The sequence below is a fragment of the Zalophus californianus genome, chromosome 10 (assembly GCF_009762305.2).
Source record: "Zalophus californianus isolate mZalCal1 chromosome 10, mZalCal1.pri.v2, whole genome shotgun sequence".
NCBI lineage: Eukaryota > Metazoa > Chordata > Mammalia > Carnivora > Otariidae > Zalophus > Zalophus californianus.
In genome coordinates, this window is record NC_045604.1 from 54417072 (window position 1) to 54440627 (window position 23556).

General features: G+C 45.4%; 3 protein-coding genes across 9 annotated transcripts in view; 1 reads left to right on the forward strand and 2 right to left on the reverse strand.

Annotated features, from left to right (window-relative positions):
• The window catches only part of C10H1orf105 (chromosome 10 C1orf105 homolog), a 37100-nt gene extending 19739 nt beyond the window's left edge, over positions 1-17361 (reverse strand). For all 4 annotated transcript variants that reach the window (XM_027613372.2, XM_027613371.2, XM_027613370.2 and 1 more), the window contains exons 1-3: positions 17137-17361; positions 3925-4010; positions 606-696 (exon numbers count right to left, since the gene is read on the reverse strand). In XM_027613372.2, the coding sequence (XP_027469173.1) occupies positions 606-696; positions 3925-4010; positions 17137-17283 (324 nt within the window). In that variant the 5' untranslated portion in view covers positions 17284-17361. The remainder of the gene's footprint in view (positions 1-605; positions 697-3924; positions 4011-17136) is intronic.
• PIGC (phosphatidylinositol glycan anchor biosynthesis class C) lies at positions 37-9151 on the forward strand. 4 transcript variants are annotated; one of them, XM_027613368.2, is made up of 2 exons: positions 37-54; positions 6243-9151. In XM_027613368.2, the coding sequence occupies exon 2, from the start codon at positions 6400-6402 to the stop codon at positions 7342-7344; it is 945 nt and encodes a 314-aa protein (XP_027469169.1). In that variant the 5' UTR covers positions 37-54; positions 6243-6399; the 3' UTR covers positions 7345-9151. The 4 variants fall into 4 exon arrangements, with proteins under 4 accessions (XP_027469169.1, XP_027469166.1, XP_027469167.1 ...); XM_027613365.2 differs by lacking the exon at positions 37-54 and adding an exon at positions 4966-5080; XM_027613366.2 differs by lacking the exon at positions 37-54 and adding an exon at positions 5043-5151.
• Positions 17362-20316: 2955 nt separating the features above from the next.
• The window catches only part of DNM3 (dynamin 3), a 585110-nt gene continuing 581870 nt past the window's right edge, over positions 20317-23556 (reverse strand). Inside the window, exon 22 of the mRNA XM_027613359.2 lies at positions 20317-20507. Within this exon, the coding sequence (XP_027469160.1) occupies positions 20471-20507 (37 nt within the window). The 3' untranslated portion in view covers positions 20317-20470. The remainder of the gene's footprint in view (positions 20508-23556) is intronic.

Sequence of the window (23556 nt, forward strand, 5' to 3'; positions counted from 1 at the left end):
AGTGTTTAGGAACGCCGCCCAGGCCCACCAGCAGCCGGCCTGTGTACTTCTCAGGTGAGAAACTGCTCGTCCGCCCGGGAGTTCCCTCCCTCTGTCTCCCCACACTGCTGACTTCCTCCGGCACCTCTAAGATAGGGAACCCTCTGGGCGCTGCCCAGGAGCCAGTCACGGTGGATTTCTGGGAGGTGGAGGGGATAGGCGGAGGACAAGAGGAAATTCCACAGGTGTAGGATCTTGTACGTGGGAGACATAAGGGATCCAGGGTTGGTGATGGGACAGGGTCAGAGGCTCCAGAAGCTAGGACTGGCTCAGGACACAGGCTGAGCAGCTGTCCCTGAAGACCTCGGGGCCTATTTCTCCAGAGGATTGTGTTTGTTTGTTTTCATTTTTTGATGATTGTAACCTTTATTCTTAGTGCTAGTGCACTGTGAGCTTGAGTGAGCCTGCGATGCTCATTCTTTTCATTCAACAACTATCTATGGAACAGTGATGATGTTCCAGGCCCACGGCTCTGCTAAGAGATAGGAAACACTGTTACATTTACCTTCAATGTCATCCTGGAACCACTATGGGTTTCTTTGCAATTAAAAAACAAAACTGCGTACCTTAGATAAGACATCTGGAACTTGAAACAAAATAGGCAAATTCCTATCCTTCTTGGATGAAATCAGAAAAGTAGCAGAGGCATGAGGATATCTGAAGTAATCAAAACAAAGCAAGTTAGGACCACAGTCTCTGGTTTGAAAAGCCAAGCCCATGGTTGTTTCAGAGATGTAGGGGTCAAAACGAACAGGCCCAAGATGTACCACTCTGGCCTGCAGATTATTTTGAGCTGAAAACAATCAAGGCCCAAAAGACTCAGGAAGAAACTTTGACCTTCCCCTTAACTGCCTAAAAGAATTTAGAGGACCTGCTCCAGGAGGAGAGCTATCCCATAGATTATATGTAATATAATATCAACTAGGTAATGAAGACAGGAAGGAACTTCACAAAGTCTGTTGAAATTCATCTCTGTGTCCCATTGTTTCTGGATGGCCCAGCAAACATTTGTTTACCAAACTTTGACACTTTCCATTCTTCCTGTGAATTGTTTTCCTTCCCTTTGAAGTCACCAACCCCTGCCCCCTTCTCCTTACTTAGTTCAGGATGACATATATATGACATTTGGCATGACTGTCTTTGGAATCTCGTGTGGGTTCCTGTATGTACAAAATTAAATTTGATTTTCTCTTAGTAATGCGTCTCATGTCAATTTGATTCTTAGACCAGCCAGAAGAAACTTGAAGGGCAGAGAAAAATTTTTTCCTTTCCAACAGAGATAACCAGGGGACACCCAGAAGAGTTGTTTCCCACCCCAGTCCTGAAGGGCACAGACCATTTGGCAGCTTCCAAAGGATGGCTTTGCCCTCTTAAGTGATTCTGGCTTCTGTGTCCTTTTGTTTTGAACTAACCAATGCCAGTTGTGAATTGTTGGGAGACAGTATACAAATTAAGGCAGGAAAAAAGTTGTTCATAAATGTGTAATGGGTGAAATGCAACCAGATCTCCTTGAAAAGACCTGTGTAGAAATTATTCATATTTAATAAGTGCAGGTTTTTTTCATGCCTGGTCTGCTTTCTTGGGAGTCTGTGTCCTTGGGCACTGAATCCACTCATTTCTTCCCATGGAACATATTCTTCCTCCAACCACTCTAGAACATTCTTTCTTTCTAGTCAGGGGGTGTAGCAGTGAAACTGCGGGGACAATATCAGTTCTCCTCACAGGGTGTGACCTGCCTCGCAGCTGTTGTGGCTCGTTTCATCACAATATAAGGGGCCAAGGCATTCAGGGGGCCTGGTCATCATAAACTGCTTGTGTGTGCAATACTCTGCATGTCCCTGGCATTCCAGAAATGGCAACTTGGCATGCCAGGAACACCTCTCCTCTTTAATGAGGAAAGATTTCATTGTTCATTGTTCATTTATAACTCAGGCATGTGAAAGGAGTTTGGTATTCCTGAGGCATTTACAGTTTCATTTCTCCTCACCATTTCCTTGGGCCCTGGTAGAACAGGGGCAGTGGGTCTGACCCAGCCCCTTCACTGCCTTTATCTTTGATTTGTGAACAGCCTGCCTTGGACTTGACACCCAAATGCTGACCTAGGGAGACCAGAGGCCACTCTAGAGCTGCTTCAGCACTCAATAATCTCAAATCAATAGGGCCTCAGTGTGACCTGTGGGCTTTTGAGACTGACGATGAGTGTGTCTTCCATGTAGCAGGGCAGTCTTCTTTGAAGAAGGAGGTCTGTGAAGGCCCCGGTGTTCAGAGGTGGGCTTCACTCGTCTAGCCCTGTACGTGTGTACAGGGGCTTGTAGTTGGGGGTGCTCTGAGTACATTTCACTAAATGTTTCTTTCTGTTTTTTAGACTGTTCTGTGTTAGAACTACTTGTCCAAAACCAGGTAATACTTAAAGCACATTTATAACTTTCTTACTGAGGTCTTAGAAAAAGTTTTTGCCAAAACAAACAGCTTGGAACCCAGAGTTTAAACCAGATGAAGAGTTTTTAGTCGTTAAGAATTGTTGATACTTAAACCATCCTTTCAAAAGACTTTGCATTCCTATGTCGTCTCCCCCGAAAGCGCCAGGCACCACCCTGGTGCATATCCAGTCAGTGTCTTTTGAGGTAGAGAAGTGCAGTTTCTCTTCACAAGGGCTGAGATTGCTGCCCAGATACTCTGTTTAGAAATGAGTAGAGCTCCACTGACCACTGAGGTAATGTCTCCTTACGACTAGCTCAAGGTTAGCTGGCCAGAGGGAAAACTACCCCTTCCCTTCTGACTGTTAATAGTCTGTCCTTTCTGATACTCCAGGACCTGGCTGTCAGTTGTGTTCTGGGTCTGCCTTCTTCAAGCCCTCATCCTGTTCCCCCTCCCTACCCCTGACCCCAAAACTGTACAATCAGGGAACAAGAGCACCATGCCCAGTGCTGCTTTACTTTTGGCTGCAGGGGCAGGTCTAACGGGAATGGGGCTAAGATGGGATAGCAAGCTGTTACTCTACTTAGATGTCAATCGCTAGCCGTTTCACATTAGCTAGAGGTGAGCTAGAGTTTAGATACAAAGTTAAGTAAAAATAGCAGAAAAGAGCAACAGGCACTTCATAGGTGCTCTGAAAATACACAAATCTGTCTAGCTGTTCACTGAGAATGTGGCTTTTAAAAGGAGCAGCTGATAAAGCAAACATCTATGTTATTGAAGAGGGGATGTGGGGAGAGCGTCCCTCACGGAGACTCACTTATCTATGGGCAGGAGGGTATGTGTCTCCCTTTTCCCCCTCTGATTTCTCCCATTTGCCCCCACATTACCTCACATTCCCCCTTCCTTCCATTTCCCCTCCCCAGAGCAGGGCTATATCACCATAGCCGGGGACCAAAAGTAGAGGAGGAATGAGGAAGCCCAGTTATTTCAAGTGTCAGCACTAAAACGCTACTAACACACAAAGACCTCCAGTTTTGAAACACAGATTCATGTTCCATAGCAGTTTGTCTGGAAGTAGCAGGGCTGGTGAGATTGGCGGAGATCGTCTCAAAGGGATATACGGGCAGTCACTACTCTCTAAAGACAGGAATTTATGGTTCTAGACTTTTGATGGTTAAAATTAGTAAGTTTCAAATTGGAAGTGATTGGATAGGCAGCATCCAGGGACAAAATTCTTTTGTATTGTTGAGTGGCGGTTGTTGAGAGGGAGGTTATTTGAGATCTCATCCCCCTGCCAAGCCTATACTCAGCGCCCACTTTTGTCTGAGAAACCCGGGCCATTTCTGGTTTTTGAACGCTCATCTTGGGTTTCTTAACTGACCAGATTTGCCCCTGATAATTGCCCCCAGAAATCATCTTCTGTGATGTCTTTCTTGCAACCTTTGCCCTCAGTGGCTGAGCTGTTACCTTTTGGGGATGCTGAGCACTAATGGCTTGTTTATGAGGCTGGCCTCACTAAGCCAAGGAATCTTGCCAAATGTTGGAACAGAAACCTGGAGAGAAATGGAAAGAGATCATTTTGCAGACTTTATTGCATTTGAGAACTGCCATCAAAACAATGACCAAAGTAAGCTAATGGCAGCTATATAAAAGCCAGCACTTTACAAAACATTTTTATTGGAGCCTTTTGAGTCCCCCGTAAAGTACCCAAGAGCAAACAGAGTTCTCTCCACTTAACAGATGAAGAAATCAAAGCTCAGACATTGTGATTTGTCAAGTCACACAGCTAATAAGTGGATTCAGGTTTTCTGACTTTTGTGCCCACTGTATCTGGCGTTCTACTATATCTATCCCTTTGCTTCTTTATTACTTCCATCTGTTTATGCATCTATGAAGTCAGCTGAATATTAGCAACCTCCTATTCAGTCTCGCACTGTTTTCGGTCACAGGGCCCTCCACCCCAATTCCTTCTAGGCAGCAAAGAGGAAAGAACCACACTTTGAAGCTACAGACAACTGGATGTTTATCTCCGTTGATCACTTTCCAGCTGGTGGCTTTGGACAACTCACAACCTCTCTGAGCCTCAGTTCTGTCCTCTATGAAGATATCATCACTTTACAGGTCAATGTACAAGACAGAAGGCTCCAGGAGAGCAGGGATTTTTGTTTGTTCCAGTCACTGCGGTATCAGGAGCCCCTAAAACAGTATTTGCAGGTACTCCCTGAATTGGTGTCCAGTGAATTCACGGATGCATGGGAAGTCCCCAGTTGAGCGCCTGGCTTAATAACAGGAGCTCAATAAAGTAGGCTTTATAGTCTCTCTTTAACAGCCCAGCCTCTATCTCTGGCGTTCGGATGCCAAATCCCGTCTTTCTGTCGGGCATTCGCTTTTTCCTAGGCTCTGAGCCTGCGCCCTCCCTAGAGGAGCCGGGAGGTCCTCCGAGCCGCCGGGAGAGGGCAGCAGCGACCTCTCAGTCCCGCCGACCGGGAAAGGGCGCTCCTGCCGCGGAGGTGGGGGCGGACCCGGAAGTGCTCGGCCGCGCCCGCGACCCCGGCGCCCCGGATGGGGAAGGAGACGGGCGACCGTCTTACCCCGGCCGCGCAGCCCCAGGAACTGCGGGCAGGTGGGTTACGAGTGGGAGACAGTCTTTCCGGGCCTCTTTATCCTTCGCCATCGCCCGCAGGCCCAAGGCTGGTGAGGGGCGGCGGCGGGCGGGGGAGGCCGGGGAGGGGGAGTAGGGCGCCCCCGGGGACACCTGCCGGACCCCACGGAGCGGCGTTGCGCTTTTCGGCTCCGCGGACCCTCCAGCCCGGGCGGCGGCCGGGAGCTCCCTGGGTTGGGGTCCCTGCTGCAGTGAGGGGTCTCCCAGAGTGTCTCGCTTGTGCAGCAAAACCTATGGTGGTCTCCGTGGAGGAAGTAAGGTCGGGCAGTAAGAATTTTTTTCGCAGACTTGTTGGATGACCCCGGTATTTCTGACTCTTTTAAGTTTTCATTGTGAAAAAGGAGAAAACGTCGTGAGAGTCTCCCCTGTAGAAGTAGAATGATAACCCTTTAAATGATGTTAAACTCAGTTAATGGATTAAGAATCTTTAGTTTTTCTGAGTCCTTGGTTTTAGCCGAATAAACTGTAGAGCTCACACCTTTTTGTATTGTGCAGTTTACTGTGGTCTTTAGACTGGTACCTTTTTTTTTAAATAATAGATCTCAATAAATAAAGGCTCTGGATCCTATCCCTAGAAATTTGCATTAATCGCAGCTGCAAGGATACAGTGACAGGGAGTGTTTTTGGATGCTCTGAAGCCCATCCACAGACCTCAGGGATATATGAATCCCTGAGTTAACTGGTTTAGAGGTAGACATGATGTGAGGCCCCGGCTTTGGGGTCAGACTTTGGTTTGAATTTGGTTCCATTGTTTACCACTGTTAATTTGGGCTAAAGTTACGTAAGCGGTTTGAATCTCAGGTTTTTTGTTTTTTGTTTTTGTTTTTTTACTAATTAAAGTGGAGCTAATGCTAACTTGGAAGGTGGGGATTAAATGAAAGAAGCTGCAGAAGGCACTCAGCACATAGCAGGTACTGAGTTAAGTAATAGCTAACAGGTGTCTTTTATTATCCATGGGATTATAACTTAAAGTCTGAAATGAAATGTTAATGTCCCCAATTATAAAATGGCCACCACGTATATTTTGCTCCAACTTTTAATAAACTGAGTTGGTTTGATTTTAACTGGGTCCTTCCCTTGACCTTTCACAGCTTTCATACGTTCATAGTCTCTCTTTTTCTAGGAACTTGGCTGTATTGTCCTGCCTCAGAGAGCAAACTCATCTACTGCAGGCCTGGCCTGGGTTGCTGCCTTTGAAACTCGGAACAATACCAACCATACCACAGCATGGAATTTCTAGAGAGGTCTTATTTCAAAACTTTATAAAGAACAAGAACCACATGGACTTGTGCAAGGGAGGTGGAACTGGCCTGTGTTTGAGGGAGAGGATCATGTGTGCCCAACCTGGAACTAACACGAAGGAGGCCAAGTGGCAGAAGATCTTGTATGAACGACAGCCCTTTCCTGATAACTATGTGGACCGGCGTTTCCTGGAAGAGCTCCGGAAAAACATCTATGCCCGGAAATACCAGTACTGGGCGGTGGTATTTGAGTCCAGCGTGGTGGTACAGCAGCTGTGCAGTGTCTGTGTTTTTGTCGTTATCTGGTGGTATATGGATGAGGGTCTTCTGGCCCCCCTGTGGCTTTTTGGGACTGGCCTGGCTTCTTCACTGATTGGTTATGTTTTGTTCGATCTCATTGACGGAGGTGAAGGACGGAAGAAGAGTGGGAGGACCCGGTGGGCTGACCTGAAGAGCGCCCTCGTTTTCATTACTTTTACGTATGGTTTTTCGCCAGTGCTGAAGACCCTGACGGAGTCTGTCAGCACAGATACCATCTATGCCATGGCGGTCTTTATGCTCTTAGGCCACCTCATTTTCTTTGACTATGGCGCCAATGCTGCCATTGTATCCAGCACGCTGTCCTTGAACATGGCCATCTTTGCTTCTGTCTGCCTCGCGTCACGCCTGCCCCGGTCCCTGCATGCCTTCATCATGGTGACATTTGCCATCCAGATTTTTGCCCTGTGGCCTATGTTACAGAAGAAACTGAAGGCGTGTACTCCCCGCAGCTACGTGGGAGTCACACTGCTTTTTGCATTTTCAGCCTTGGGAGGCCTGCTGTCCATCAGTGCTGTGGGAGCCATCCTTTTTGCCCTTCTGCTGGTTTCCATCTCTTGTCTCTGCCCTTTCTACCTCATTCGCCTGCAGCTTTTTAAAGAAAACATTCATGGGCCTTGGGATGAGGCCGAAATCAAAGAAGACTTGTCCAGATTTCTCAGCTAAGTTAGAGACTTCCATTCTGTTATTAAGGCAAGCTGATAGAGTAGCCTCCTAACTAGTATAAGATTTGAATCTTACAAGAGTCCCATTCTGGAAGCAATGTACCAATGTGGGTTGGGGAACAGAGATCAAAAGAAAAAACTAACCAAAGGCGTGGGTGGTGAAGGTGCTTGCCCTTTCTGTTATTTTGTGGATGAAAAAGCTTCCTGGGGCCCTCTTGAATTCTTGCCTGTCATCCACTGTAACAAAGTGATGTGGTTTCTATTTATTAAATAACACATCCATTAAGTTGTCTCACGATTTTTCTGTAAGCAGAAGGCTGACGGAAGGGGCGTGAAGATTGAAGAGAGAATGAAAATATGTGTGTTGATGAGTAAAGTCACTTCGCTCTACCTTTATCTAGAGCTCAAATGCTAGAATCCTGGATGCTGTGCTCTCTTATTGGCTAAGATCACAGAATCCGTCACTTCACCTTGACTCCCGAGTTTCTCCTTCGTTCTCAGTGAAGCATGGACACACTACAAGGGAGAGTGTGATGTTCATAATACATAATCAGAATGCCAGGGCATTCAGAGAGGCTGAAGTAGTTAGGAACTATTTGCTAGAGGAGGTGGCATTTGAGCTTGGTCTTGGAGGTTAGGCGGGATTTAGGTAAAAGATGGTTTTAGGGCAAGGTGGCAAAGGCCTTTAGGAACCAGGTCAGTAATAAGAACAAGTGAAGCCAGCAGACTTCGTGTGACGAATGGCAGCTGAACGCTGAATGGAGTGCGCCCTGACCAGCGAGGGCAGCCGCCGCTCCCCCTGAGGGTTTCTAGCCAGAACGTAGGCCTGGCTGCAGATCTGGAAAAAGTTCTGAGTAAAATCCGAAATGAAATCTCAGTATCACAAATGTGATTTTTGTCAAATTCTGTCAAATTTAAATCTGGACAGAAACCACACTTGGATGCAGCCTGAGGCCACCATTGTGCCACATCTGTTGTTCGGGTGAGCACAGAGGTGAGGAAGTGTTTCATGGGGGTTCAGGGTTATGGGGATTGGAGGAAAAGTTGGAACAGGAGGTTTGCGTGACAGGAACTTGGGCTTTATACTGTGGGTCATTGGGAGCAATCCAGCTTATCTAAGCAGGGAGTAAATGATTAGATCATGGGCTGATTATGCAACTGCTCCATGTCTTGTTTTTCATCTGTAAAGTGGGAATGGAATCTGCAGAACGCTCTGAAGAGCCCTGGACATGTGGCACTACGTCCGTGTCGGCGGCCACTGTCACCAAGTTGATCAGTAGGAAGGCTGGAAGACGACAAAGTACAAAACGCATCAGGTGCTTCCCAGAGGAGCTGGTGTCTCACGAAATAACTCACTTGGGGCAAGTCCCTGAACCATCTCACTGGAGATTAGCCTCAAGTCAGAAATTTCTTCAGAGGTAGTCGTCTTCCGAAAGAGTTCTGCTGTTTTTCTCCGAACACAGATTTCTCAATGTCTTGAACTAGTGTGTTCAGTACTGTCACCTCACATCATTCTTTTTCTGATTTGAATTTGGACTGATGAGTATAGTGTTTCATTAAAATGGGTAGTTTTCCCTAAGGCACGTTGGATTTTTTTCGCAGCCCCAAGGACACTGGCTCATGGGGAGAGATGATCTTGGAAACTGACTTGAGCTCAAAGTGTCCATCCACTGCCTGTGTTGGCTGTGGCCTTTTCATGCCTCGGGAGAGGCCAGAACTGGCTCGTAGTTGCTATATGGTTCACATCAGGAACAGGGCCAGGTGTTAGTGGTTGAAGGTAGTAAAGAATTGTTTAAAATTGTGCATTATTTCTATCCTAATACATTTGCCTTACTTGAATGGTTTCTGACGATCAACTTTAGGGAACTCACGTAGCAGCTGCATCCATGTCGATGAACAGAAAGTTCTCCAAATTTGAACCACTTTCAAGAGTAGTTTCAGTGGGATGAATTAATGGGCCTGTGCTGTCATTTTCAGCTCTTCATCACGCTGTATGTAGTATGTGGAGCGCCCCCGGCCTGATCCTCTTCAGTTTGACAGTTGTAGTTCAGTGTGGAGGTGGCTGGGGGATGGGAAGTTGAGGGTTGGATGTGAGGGGGTGGAGTGGGGCAGCCAGCTCAATTCAGGTAGAAAGGTGGCAAAAAGGATATTCCAGCTGGAGTGAATAGTATGTTCAAAGCACGCAGGGAACGGACTCATCCTGGCAGGGGACAGAAGCACAGAGCTGTGGGGAGAGGGCTTGAGGTCTGAAAGTGCTGAATACTTGGAGTTATCATCACCTATACTCAGCGCAAACTAAGGACGTTTAGAAAAGGGATATAAGATTCCCACCAAACGCAATGTTACGCATAAATATGAGATAGCTCAGTTTTCAGGCTGAGCTAGAGAGGCTGAGGCCGGGGAGCCCTGGATGAAGGGTGGGGACGACGGTGGGTGTGGGCATGAGAGGCCTGATGAGAGAGATTCTCTGAGATCTTGGGAGACTCATGCTGGGAAATGGGAGGGACTGGAGGATGACTGGGGCCTCTGTCTTGAGCGGATTTGTGTACCACTCACTATTCCATGAAAAAACAGGTGAGAACGGGTTTGGAGGTGAAGTAGATAAGAAAATAAGAATGGGACCCATTAAGTTTGAGGTGCCTGAGATGGTACACTCAGGCTAAGGTGTTCCAAATGTAGTATCTGGAGGACAGTGGCTCCAAATTCTGGGCGTATTCTAGAAGGGTGTTGAAATCTAAACAGAATCTAGTGCTTTTGTACTTGGAATTCTTTGTATAGGATTGGTTGCCTCATAACCAGGCTGTGGTGGAATTAGAGATGGATCACAGAAGGAGAATTAAAAAATCAAAATGATAACCAAAGGGAAAGAATGCCCTATGAAAACAGATTAGAGAATTGAACACCACGCCCTGGAAGGAAGGCTCAACAGATACAGAGTCATCACCTATAACACTGAAAAGGGCCAAAGTGAATGTTGATTTGTTTACCAAGTCATGAGTGGGAGAGGACACCCTTTGAAATTTGAGCTGGGCAAGTTTCAGACAAATGAAAATATAATTTTATACACTTTCTGCCTGTAACTCCAAGAAGTTCCCCAGACCAAGAACATAAATGGATTCCAAAAAGGTTTGGGAAAAAATACAAATAAGCCGTAAACACTTTGTAAGAAAATGTTAAGAAATCCCAAGCTCGTACATGGGTACTCCCTGAGGGATGATGAGGCTTCCTTAGGGCACGCTGCTTGTTGCTGCTGACACAGGGATGCAGGCCCAGATGATGATGATGGGTATGACCTGGTGTGACAGTTGTTGGGAATGCTACTCCTCACTAAAGGACAGTGATGCAGCCAGTCTCTTAAATTTAAGCTACGCTGAAAGAGTGCAAGCAGAATATTAAGGACTTAGATTTTTCAGAGAATATTATGGTGTGTGTGGGAAAGGAAAGGGGAAGGCATTACCATAGCATTGGAATTAAAATCCCAAACCAAATGCTTGCTTGCATAGGCAAATGTTAGCCCTCCCTTCTCCGCACCCCTTTCTCCCAGCCCTGCTTCCTGTCAGTAGGTAAGGCTGGATGGAGAGGGTGGTGGTGGCAAGTGAGAGCAAAGAGGGAGGAATGAGGAGGCAGCTTTGCCTGTGCCTCCAAAATGGCACCAGGGCTTGCAGTTGGGATAGACGGGGTCAGGGGAACGCAGAGCTATAGAGCAGTGGGTGTGCTTCGTTTTGGGGCATGATGTGGCTTAGAGACGATTGGCAGGGAGCTAGAAGGCTGTCGGGGATCTGAGGATAGCAGTACGTTGGGTCTGTGCGGCGACCAACTTGGTTGTCAGTGTTAGGCCTCTGTACCGTGGCATAAACTTTTTGAGTGAGCCTTTGAGCAGCTGGCTTCAATTGTGGATTTAAGAATCCATGCTGAGCGTATTCAAGGAAGCCTGGAGCCACTCTACAAAAGCCAAAGGCTCAAGGTCAAGACAAAGAAAAGCCAGCAGAGGGCATCAGTCACACAATTTTACAATATTCCAAACGCACTGGATGCAGGGAAACAGGGCTGGGACACAGTGCCATCCTGTGGAAGTTATTGATACTCCTTTTTGTAATGAAATGCAGTGGAATTCTTGATGAATTGTAGTTTGAGAAATAACTACATGGTTTGAGGTCCCCATAAATTCAGGAAATAAATAGCACGTTGGGATTTGATAAATTATAATTGCTACATTTTCAAGCACCCAGTGTGTACCAGGCACTGTGTTAGACACTTTTTATGCATTATCTTATTTACTTGTCATAACAATCCTGTAATACAGGTATTATTTTCATTTTACAGCTGAGGTGACTGAGACTCGTAGTGAGCCAGGAACTTGCCCAAGGCTGTGTTGCCAGTTTTGGCTGATACTTTGATTTTCTGACAGCTGAATTGCATGCAGGGCTAAAGGCTAACTGGTAGGCAGTTGCTTTTAATGCTTTCTCAAATCCCTCACCACCCCCTTTATCCCTTATTCCTACTCCCAACATCTAGCAAAATATTTATTGTCCACCCAGGCTGATGTCTACTCACATTCTGCCATTCACATTTTATGATGTTTGGCCTCAGGAATGTATTCATTCAGCAAATATTCACTGAGCACTAACTGTATGACAAATACTGTTCTATGTGCTTGAAGTACATCTAGGGACAACGTGGACAAATGTCCTCGATCTAGTAGAGCCCACCTTCGAGCAGGAGGAAACAGACAATAAACATAAGTAGAAGATAATGCTATGGGAAAAAAGGGGGAAAAGTGTCAATGGTATTAAATAAGGGGGTCAGGGTAGGTTTCATGGAAAAAGTAACATTTGACCAAAGACCTGAAGGAGGTGAGCGAATAATTCAGATTCCCAAGGGACGAACATTCCAGGCAGAGGGAAGAGCTGCTGTAAACGTGCCGGCAGAAGACCCCAGGCTGCCTGGCATATTTGGGGGAGAGCAAGGAGGGGCTGACATGGAGTGACCAAACGGGACAAAAGACGAGGCCAAAGAGGTAATGTGGGGTTCTAGATCACGTGTGACACTACAGGCTAGTAAAAGGACTCTGGCTTTTACTCAGATGGGAGCCATTGGAGGGGCTTGGAGAAAAAGAGGGATGTGATTTGGCATACATTTTGGAAGGCGCATTCCAGTTGCTGTGGGGCAAGACCAGAGCAGAAAGAAGCATTAGGAAGCGCTTGTAGTCATCCAAGCAAAGGTTGATGGTGCTCAGAACAGAGTGATAGCAGAAATGGCAAAAACAAGTCACGTTCTGGATATAATTTGAGAGTTGAGTCAAGGGCTTCTTGACATACTAGTTGTGGGGTATGAAAACAGAGAAGAAGCGTAAGTGACTCTTAAGGGTTTTGGCCCATGCAAATTGAAAGAGATGTGATCAATTGAGCTGGGTGCCAAGGGGATATGGGTGGAGATTTTGGGGAAGAAAATCAGTTTGAGGCATGTAGGATATGAAATGTAGACATAAGGGCTGAAAGGTTGAATAGGGAGTTCGATGAGTTTGGATTTTAGGAGCAATGTATGGGATGGAAATGTACATTTGGGAATTGTTGGTATATAAATGCTATGAGACTATCATCAAGGAGAGAGATCATCAAGGAAGTTGATATGAACCAAGAAGAGGACCAAGAACTCCAAATTAAAAGGTTGGAGAGAAGAATAAGCAAATTGATTTGGAAGTTGGAGTCCTGGGAACCAAGTGCAGATGACTCGAGGGAGAGGAGATGATCGACTGTGATCAGACGAAAATCTGGTAAATCAAGTAACATAGGGACAGAATTTACCATTGGATTTAGCAGGGAGGGAGTCATCGGTGGTGCTGAAAAGAGCAGTTTTTGGTGGAGTGGGGGGTTGGTAAGAACCTATTTGGGGTGGGTTTAAGAGAGAAAAGAGAAGGGGAATTGGAGCAGCAAGTACAGGCAACTTTGTAGAAGTTTTGCTTCAAAGGCGGACCAGGAAACAGGACAGAACCTGAAAGGGGAGGTGAGGACAAGAAACTTGTTTTTTAAGATGGGAGAAATGATACCAGGTTTGTATGCTGATGGCAATGAAACAATAGAAAGCAGTAGTTGATGTGAGGACCGTGAGAATATTCTTGAGCCTTTGAGAGGAGAGGGGGTCTCGTGCCCGAGTGGGGAGCCTGGCTTTGGCCAGAGGACAGGACCATTACCTATGGCAACAAGTGGAAGGTAGATACATAGAAATGCTCTGGTGAGAGGGTAGATGGTGACTGGGTCGATGAGGTGATGGGGATTTTTGGAAGTTCTTTTCTGATTGCTTCAATTTTCCTAGGGAAGTAGGAGGCAAAGAATCAGCAGCGAGTGAGGATAAGGGAGGAAGTGTTGGGGGAGTGAAGAGAGAAAAGGTAGGAGATAGTTTAGGAAGTTGGGGCAGTGAATGAACTAGGGATTGTTAGTGTAATTGCTCGGCAGGATTAAAGGCTCACTTGAATGTGGTGATCATGACTTTAAAGCGAAACTAATTAGTTTGGTTGTATGTGTGTGTGTTTTCCAGACCGCGTACACGTACACGGGTGCAAAGCGGAGGAGGTGGAGAGTTGAATATCCTCAGGGTGGTGGTTTTATCAAATCGAGAGGAGGACAAGGGAGAAGAGTACACACACATGGGCATGATTATAGTGATCGACCATGGCGTTTAGTTGGGTAAGAAGGAGAGTGAACCGTAATGGGGGTGAAGGGCAGGGAGAAGATCAATGAATTGGAGTCCAAGCAGTTAGGAGCTTAGGAAGTGAAGAGCAGAGAATAAAGACAAGGCTATCAGTCTGGGAGTGAGTAGCTGAGGTAGAGTTGGGGGCAGCATCACTGGAGAAGTGAAGTCCAAGAAAATAAGAAGCGGGATGGATGGGCTGGGATGTTGGAAGGATAATTTATACCTTTGTGAAATCCCCGAGAATTAATGACAGGGAAGAGGAGCTAAAATCATCAAGGAATGAGGGAACGTGAACTAGGGGTTGGTGGCTCAAAGCAACCGCGAGGGGTAGTATGTGCTGTTGTCTGAGGCTCAAAGCTGAGGGTTTTAGGGTGGACGGAGGAAGAATGGTCTGAAAGCAAAAGTGAAAAGAGGAGTCGGCCCCTCAGGTTCAGCAGTAGGAGGGCTGTGGGGCACAAGCTCCCACCTTCTGAGACAACTGCAGGGGGAGCGGTGCCCCGAGAGGAGATGCAGGTGGTGTCAGAGCAAGAAGGCGAAGGACACATCCGGACAACAGGTTGAAGATACAGGGGATTTTGCTGATGGGGGAAAGTAGATTACAGAGGGCCCGGGGTAAGGGTTCCAGAAGCCGGGGAGGGCAGCTCAGCATGAGCGAGTCCAGAACCATGTGGCGAGGAGGAGCGGGGAGGAGGGGGACCTAGCGGTCTAGGGGATCTTGGAAGACGGACATAGGCTGGGGAAAGGGCTCATCATAAAAGTCCCGGTGGGTTCAAGGCAGCCGGCAGGGAGAACTCAAGTGTCGGTGGGCAGGAGGGAGGTGGGGTCTGAGTGTGCAGGCTTCCTCACGTCATCACGAACGTGCTACTATTGCTTGCTAATGGGATTAATGTGTTAATTCTCTGGGTGATGCACATTTTAGCAAGAGCCTTTTGGGGATAATGACACCAAATTCCTGAGAACTGTGCAATCTTCCATCGGTGGGGCCGTGCCACTTGCCGTCTTCTAGAAAGTTTAATTCTGGGTAAAGAGATCAAAGCTTCGATAAGAGGCAGGGTTTGGCCAAGGTCCTGTGGATGGTCAGTCCCGAGGAGGCACGCTCCCCTGGCCATGGGGACGGCTCTGGACAGCTTAGCTGCAGGGGAGACCCGCTGGGGCTGGGCGAGCGAGCTTAGACCATGCTAACGTTCTGGGCTGTTTTTGTTTTTTTTGTCGTCTTTCTCGGCTCACAGGTGTGATGAATGTTGGTCTATTTACCTCGGGAAACAATAGCCATCACCAACCAAACCCAAACACCATTTTCCTCCCAGATACATTACTGTGAGTAACGGGGGCTCCCCCGGAGAGGAGGTGGTTAGGAAGCCTTTGCTTCCCAACTGCCCAACATTTCCTCAGTACCGGGGGCCTGGCAGCATCGGGGTGTTGGTACCTCCTCACGCCCATCGGGTAATGCAGGGGCCCAAGTGCCAGAGGAAGGGGCTTAGAAAGGCAAACGGCCTTTTCTGCCACCATCTGGCACCAATTGGTGCCCGGGTTCAAATGACACCCAGGATCAGCCTGAGGTCTTGTGCCCTACACAGACTAGCCCTACAATCCCTTGACCATATGTTGCTGGGACAATGGAACAAATTGATTTTGCCAATGCAGAGGTCGAGGGAAGCGGTGGTCCCTCGGGGCCCCGGCAAAAAGCTGGCCCCTGCTTTCCCAAGCCCTGCTGGCTCCCTGCTCCCCACTCCGGGCCGGCCCTGTGGCCTTGTGCAGAGCCCAAGTAACATTTGGACGCTGCTCAGTGAGAACACTGTGGGCCTCCCACTCCTTTTAAATTGCAAAATAAGCAGATGCTCAGGCCCCGGGCAGCTTTCGCGTGTGCAAGCTGTATTTTTGTCTTTAAAAGAGAAAAAGCCAGCAGGCAGAGGAGCTGTCTCCTTGGCTCTAACGCCTTCTCTGCTGCCTTCCAAGAGGCTCCCTTGGAGATGAGAAGTGGGAGCAACAGATCCAGCCCAGAAGAGCCACAAAGCCTAGGCTTTCCAGAGTGTTAGGTGAAGCTTGAGAGACATACTTTGCTAGGAGCTGTTTTGAGCGGTAGAACCCATGTCGGTGACTTCTTCATTCCTGTCTTGAGGATCCTTCGGTCTCCCTGAGGCCCGGGGAGTTTGCTAAGGCTTGGTTTCCTCTGTGCCTGCTCGTGGCCCCTGTTCATGAGGTTCTCCAACGATGTGATCGGGGCTGAAAACCAGGACCTGATATAAAATACTGTGAAACTTGATTTGATTAAAAACAGTACTAGAGTCGCAGATTAGTTTTGGCTCATCCCACAGCCTGCCATCTAATCTGATTCAATAGTAACTTAGAGTAAAAAAAAAAAAAGTCCCCAAACAAGGGTGTGAATTGTGGTGGTGGAGGCAGCTGGTTTGTCCTGTCAGTGGGGACGTAGAGTGCAGGGGTGCAAGCTCCATCTGATTTATGCAGATAGACTGTAGTATTATAAAGGGTTACGGAAATGATTTTTTTTCTTCTTCAGCAATCTTATCTTCCTGTAGGTGAGGTTCATTTTTTTTTTAAAGTTTTATTTATTTGTCAGAGAGAGAGAGAGCGCGCACAAGCAGGGGGAGCAGCAGAGGGAGAAGCAGGCTCCCCACCAAGCAAGGAGCCCGATGCGGGACTCCATCCCAGGACCCTGGGACCGTGACCTGAGCTGAAGGCAGACGCCTAACTGACTGAGCCACCCAGGTATCCTGAGGTTCATGTTTTTAAAATGGATTCACGGTTACAAAGGTTTACTTCAGAATCTCACAGAACTGGACTAAAGATTCCAGTATCATTGGATACATTTTTTTTTTTTAAATCATACTTAATGCTGAGCTATGAAATAGATACTGTAACAATTTTCAAGCTCTGGGATCCAGACTTTCAAAGTATATCCTGCTCCAAGCCCACCGACAGTGTCCATGTCTGTGAAGGAAGAGCACAGGTTATCTCCTTTTCTTTTGGCTTTCAGCTTCTAGGATGTTGGTGGCAATTTCCATCTGTGTATAGGTGGTCCCTGTTTATTTACCAGTGAGGCTCCCTAAGGGAAGGATTGGAAGTTTTGTTTATTTTTTCCTACCTTTAGTTCTCTTTTCCCCATCTCTCGGATGTCCTGGATTTTTCTAGCTGGAGACTGTGGAACCCCCCTCGCTGCTTGCCGGGGCAGAGTGCTGCAGAGCGCCTTCTGATTCAAAGGCTTTCTGTTAGAAGCCAACGTAAAGTTCATGGACTACTTCAGCCTCAATTCCACTGTCTTTTCCTTAACCAGCACTTACATGACTTGGAGTCTGGTATTATGCTACTCCATTAGAAATAAAACATCTGGTTTCTGATTGGCTGAGATGAGTTCTATTGTTCCTTTCTTTGTCAGAGGTCAGAATCACCGTGCTCTGGAATGTTAGCATGTGTTGGGTCAGGTGGATAATTTGGGTTCTAGAACTTAAGTGGCTTCGTCAGCACTGAACTCAGTAACAGTTCTCTCTGGGAAAAGGACTCAAATTTTCTCCTGTCAGAGCACCGTGCAATAATTGCTTATTGTTATTTTGTAAGCTACTTTTTCCCTGTTCCTTCTCTCTGGGTGCTCCCAGACCACATAACAGGACATTATGATGAATTCAAGAAATGCCTGATGCATAAATAATGGGATGAGAACATTTAAGAAATAGTACTTTTGTTATAGGTATAACGGTTCCTCATGATGATCCAGAGTTACAGTCAAATCTGAAGGATGCTGCACTTGTTCAACCCTCTCAAATATTGACGGTGGAGGTGGGGGCAGGGAGAGCTGGGGAAGAGTACATTATGCAACACAGAAACCACGATGGATACTAAATAAATATGAACCCACCATAGCACAGTTTAATGCTGCTCCAGGCAGCTTCTTCCCCCCTCCCCCGCCCCCATCCCAATTCACCCCTTCTTCCTTGCCTCGTCAACGTGAGGAAGGGCTGGCACTTTTGTGGAGACTGTGCAGGGTTGCTGGGGAATCATTTCATTCTTGTGCGATTTGGGCTTTCTTTTCTCATTGTTCATCAGGTCAGTTTAAGCTTTAAACATTTAAACTGTGTAACACTAGATGAAAATAAGATCATGTTTAAGACAAAGTGGAAAAGAACCAAACACCTAAAAAAGATGAATTGGTGAAAACCTTCCGGTGGACAACCTGTTCTTTTGTTTGGGGAGGTGGTATGACATAATCCGGGAGCATTGTCTCTGTTGGGATGGCAATGCTCTCAGATGAGAGTGCTGTCCAATAAGAGTATATCCAAACACTCAGGTGGCTGGGCTGGAGGTGCAGGACCAGCAGGATTGCACGCTGTGCCTTATTGTGCATCAACCCAGTTGCCCCCAGGAATACTTGAGCCTCAGTCGATCCCCTGCTCTGGTGCCTTTGAATTTTCTTAGTGACCAGTGCTTCTAACTCACAGTCACGGGACCTGAGATACAAGTAAAAATTGATGTCATGTGCCGTATAAAAATTTTAACCGGAGAAATAAGCTAGTTTAGCATTCTTGGGTGGAGAGCGTAGTCCTTATAAAAGATTTTTATGATCCAAAGTGAGAGCATGTGAGTGAGGGTCTCCATGTTCTAATTGGAGGGTCCTGCCCACAACTGCCACTTTGCCTGTCTTTGTGAGGATATGCCTAGGTCAGACAGGAGGTCCATGGGACCCCGATTCCTGATGAACAATCTTTCATTGTCCTCTCCTGTAGTTTCTGTCTTACTATGGTAAAGTGATCACAGAAGTGATCTCACCCAATAGAAGATCATTTTAAATTGTACTTTAGATCATGCAAACCTTCGAGGAGAGAATTCTGAATTAAATCTCAAATCTTCTTTTAAAAGCTGAGATTACAAATATGGCAGATGTCCTACCTTAATAATAAACATTTTGTTTGGATAAATGTTTGGATTTTTTTTAATGGTACCTTAAAATTTCAGTTTTGGAGTTACCATTTGAGGATTAAGGTATAAAAAAAGTTCTCTGTTCCTCCAAACTCATACAGATTCCATTCTTCCGGTGCTTTACTGACACATAAAGAATCTTTCTTCTCAAGGTGGTAACATTTCCTTGTACTTTTATTCTGAATATATGTTTTCCCCTGAATTTGCTGAATAGAATGTGTGAGGTTTGTGTGTTTCAGACCCATAATATTTTCCATGATCTTACATAATTTATCTCCTACAAGGAGTGTTTAGAAAATAATAAAAACAGGAATACATGTTTTGGTGCAATAACAGTTATTAATAGGATCCCTGGAGCCTGGTTGAAATTATTCAGTCTTCTGTGTGTCTTCTAGATATCTAGAATTTTTGCTTCAACTTTTCTCACTTTTTAAAAAAATTCCAGTATAATTAGCATACAGTATTGTATTAGTTTCAGATGTACAATATAGTGATTCAACAATTCTATACCTTACTCAGTGCTCATCACGACAAGTGCCCTCCTTCGTCCCCATCACCTGTTTCACCCACCCCCACCCACCTCCCCTCTGGTGACCATCAGTTTGTTTTCTGTAGTTAACAGTTGGTTGCTCAGTTTGTCGTTTTTTCTTTGTCCATTTGTTTTGTTTCTTAAATTCAACATGGGTGAAATCACATGGTATTTGTCTTTCTCAGACTTACTTCACTTGGTATTATACCCTCTAGATCCATCTATGTTGCTGCAAATAGCAAGACCTCATTCTTTTTTAAGGCTGAATAATATCCCATTGTGTGTGTATGTGTGTGTGTGTGTGTGTTTGTGTGTATCACATCTTATTTATCCATTCATATCCATCAATGGACACTTGCATTGCTTCCATAATTTGGCTACTGTAAATAACACTTCAATAAACATAGGGTACATATATCTTTTCAAATTAGTGTTTTTGTATTCTTTGCATAAATACCCAGTAGTGGAATGAGTGAATCATACGATAATTCTATTTTTAACCTTTTGAGGACCCTCCATACTGTTTTCCACAGCGGCTGCACCAGCTTACGTTTCTACCAACAGTTCACGAGGGTTCCTTTTTCTCCACATCTTCGCCAATACCTGTTTCTATCTTAACATACTTCTATTGGACAGACATTTCAATTGAAGCTAGATTATCGTTCTCCACGAAATAGCATCTTAAGTCACAATGCTTTAATAACTTAACTATTTTTCAAGTTAAGCTCCTTACAAGATCAAATTACACATTTTCCCCCTTACCTGGTTTTAGCTGAAAAAAACTATTTTGATTTGGGTTTTCTTTAGAAAAAGAAACAGAACACATTTCATTTCTATATAGAATAAACTTTGTTTTTATTATAGACATGGATCAAAAATAAAAGTTTTTATGTACATATGACATGTAGTGCAAATGAAAGGCTTTGAAATACCATGGATAGACATGTTGTTGGAAACAAAGGGAGATGAATCATGGGTGTTAGGATGGTCGTCCTGGAACTGCAGGAGGGGGTCGCCTAGTGAAAACAAAACAAAACAAAATAACAAAAAGAAAAACACAGATGCAGAGGAAGAAAACAATGTTTAAATTATAAAACAAATCCAAATAAAAGCATGCAAAATGATCCCACGAGAGTCAAATTCAAATCAGACAAAAAACATGCAGACATGCAGGGGAAACGAGAGAACCACATGGCAAAGTGAGCAGTTCCCAGGACTCCTCCTGGCTACGGGCAGTGCGCTAGCTGTGAGCTACGCGAGCCCACTCCAAACTCTTTATTTTGTACCATGGGACGATAAATCCATGCAATCATATGCAGGAGGCTTGGAAATAGTACCAGAGCCAAATACCTTCATGGCCTTGAGTATTTGTTTCTGAGCCCTGATTTTGTGATGTTCGGTTACTTCCAAAGATTCCATCAAATGTTAAATCTCCGTAGGGAGAAGGAGTTGATAGAGAAATAGAACAGGTGAAAAATGTTTTTCAGGTGAGGGAAATTAGAAGGTGTCACGAGATCCGATGAGCAATGCAATCATAATGCAGAAAATGTCAGGGGTTGAGCTTGGAGAAAAAGGATTTGTAAATAAGAATCTGCTCCACGTGAATATCCCGATATGATAGCCTTTCCAGGCCCAGGGAAACTACAAGGCTAGCCCTGGTCCATGGGAGCCTGGGAGTCTGTCTCGGAATCGCGCACAACCGAAGTTCTGATTCATTCAGAACTGGGTGCAGGGTGAAGGAGATTGAGTTTGCTGGATCTTTCTCCATATCCCTACCCTGGCTTGCATCTTGTCAGGCCGATGGTTGTGAAATAAGGGTCCAGAGCCGTGTTTCATTTTGACATCAGCCTCTCTGGATGACTTGTTGCTGGAGGAGTAAACTCTACATTGCCATGCACGGCTGTGTAAGTAGGAAAACAGCATGCCAAATGAAACTTTCCCACTGGTTTCCAGCAGCCATCTGTATTTTAATTTCCTCTTTCTAACCAAATTGGTAATGAACTCAACGCTACAGCAAGCCATGGAACACGGTGAGGTTAGCTCAGTACCCTGCTCCCTGTGGGATGTCTTTTTGGCTGTTCATCCAGGTGTCCGACAACACACTCACTTCCATCTTATAACACTTCAGAGAGTGGAGCAATGAAGTCCACCAAAAACAAAAACAAAAACAAACTTCTTTTTCATCTTCTGTGAGATGTTAATGGAGCCAAACTGACGGCGCTATTTCTGAGCACTGGTGAAAAATCTTACCTTTTCTTCAGTCCAATTTAAGCTGGCTACGCTAAGGAGGCCTCTCATCCATTTAAATGATGAAGAGCTTGTTTTTGGTAACCTTTCAACTGTGGGGGGTCTGCAAGGCTTTAGCTTTAGAGATCCAGGTAATGGGTATCCCTGGTGTTTTCATGAAGAAAGTGTAATTAAATTCCTGTCAGGCTCAATGAGATTTATCACCTGCCCAGCAAACAGAAACTATTTTGGAGTTCTGAAGGGGCTTTAGAACACTTTAATTACCTCAGCAGGGTGGGGAGGTGAGCCATTAACCTGAACAGGGAGTCCACAGTGCTGAAGAGACATTCTGTTAGCATATGCCAAAGCACTTTCCTGTTTGAGCTCGTTCGGTGTTCTAATCCAGAAACAGGATCAGAAACTCTATGTCTTAGAATATATTTCACCTGATAGCTAGAATGTTTGCTTCAAACATCAGAGTGACATTTATTCCCTCAGGCAGCTCCTTTCTTTTCCTCTTCACTCTCCTGCACCAACTTTCCTCTCACTGCCAAAAAAGCATTGTTGAGGATGACACCACGCAGTGGCTCAGAGATAGTTCTAGCATTGGATCTTGGCGGTTTGGGTTTTCACTATTTCTTTTCCAGAACTTTCTATATTACTTACACAATGCTGAAGTGCCTGAAGGCAAGTGCTAAAAATATTTGGGCTTTTCACATCTTCGAAGAGCACCTGTAACTGTACCTCATACTGTTGCTGCCTCTGACTTGGAACACTGAGTTGAAATGCTGAGTAGGTTTTGCACATACATAAAATCTGCTAACAAATTTTAAAGTTCAGAATGCCACTATTCCCCATACAAGCAAATCTACCTAATCAAGATTCTAATTTCAGGTTATACCTTCTTAAGTTTTCTGAAAAATAGCTTCAAAGAATTGTTTGGCCAGAACAGGAAGGGAAGGAAGCAGGAAAAGCTGTGTATGGAACACAGGGATTATTCACACATAAAAGATTCAACTATCAATAAGAATGATGGATTACCCACATTCTTTGGATCTACCTCCATACTGCGATCTGCTCTTATGGTGAAATTCCTCTAGCACGGTCCCTGGGAAGGTCTTATGACTTTTTTCTTTTCTGTTACAATCTCACAAAACATTCTCTGCTTGCTTTCTTTGCCCATCATTTAGATAACTTAGTATCTCAGATCAGCAGGTGAGCCTGAAGCCTTGGGAAAGTGAGGCAGGAATGGCAACAAGGCCAGGCATTCCCTTCTATTTTTGTTTGGCAATCTTTAAACGTTAAATCAATCTGGATCCATTCCTTTACAGGAATATAACGGGGTAATGGAATTAATTTAAAGGCGCTCTTCTTTGGAGAGTGAGAGAGAAAAGGTCGTGTGGAAAATTATCTGTGTCCTCCACAAGGCTTACTAAGATTCACTGCATGTATGTCTCCAATCTGCTTTCATGTCTCTGTTCCTCTGTGCTCTTCCACCTCGGGTCTAGTACAGTGCTGTGACACCAGCATGGTAGTCCAGGAAGACTGTCCCCAGTTGGGTGCTCTGGTTGCCCTTACATTTGATTTTATCACCTGACTGTGTACAGTGACAGTCTAACTGGACAAATCTTGCTCGAAGCCTTTTCTCTCTCACCCAAAGCCCCCAAAGCAGTGTTTCCTCACAACACTAGACCTGTAAGCTGCTTTATGAACAAAGCATGGACAAATAAGTCTGAGAAACATGTAGACAATGGCCCTTCCTTAGAGATTCACAATGCAATCTGCTATCAAAGCTTCTATGTCTTCCAGTAAAGAAACATTTAATTTTTAATCATTTCC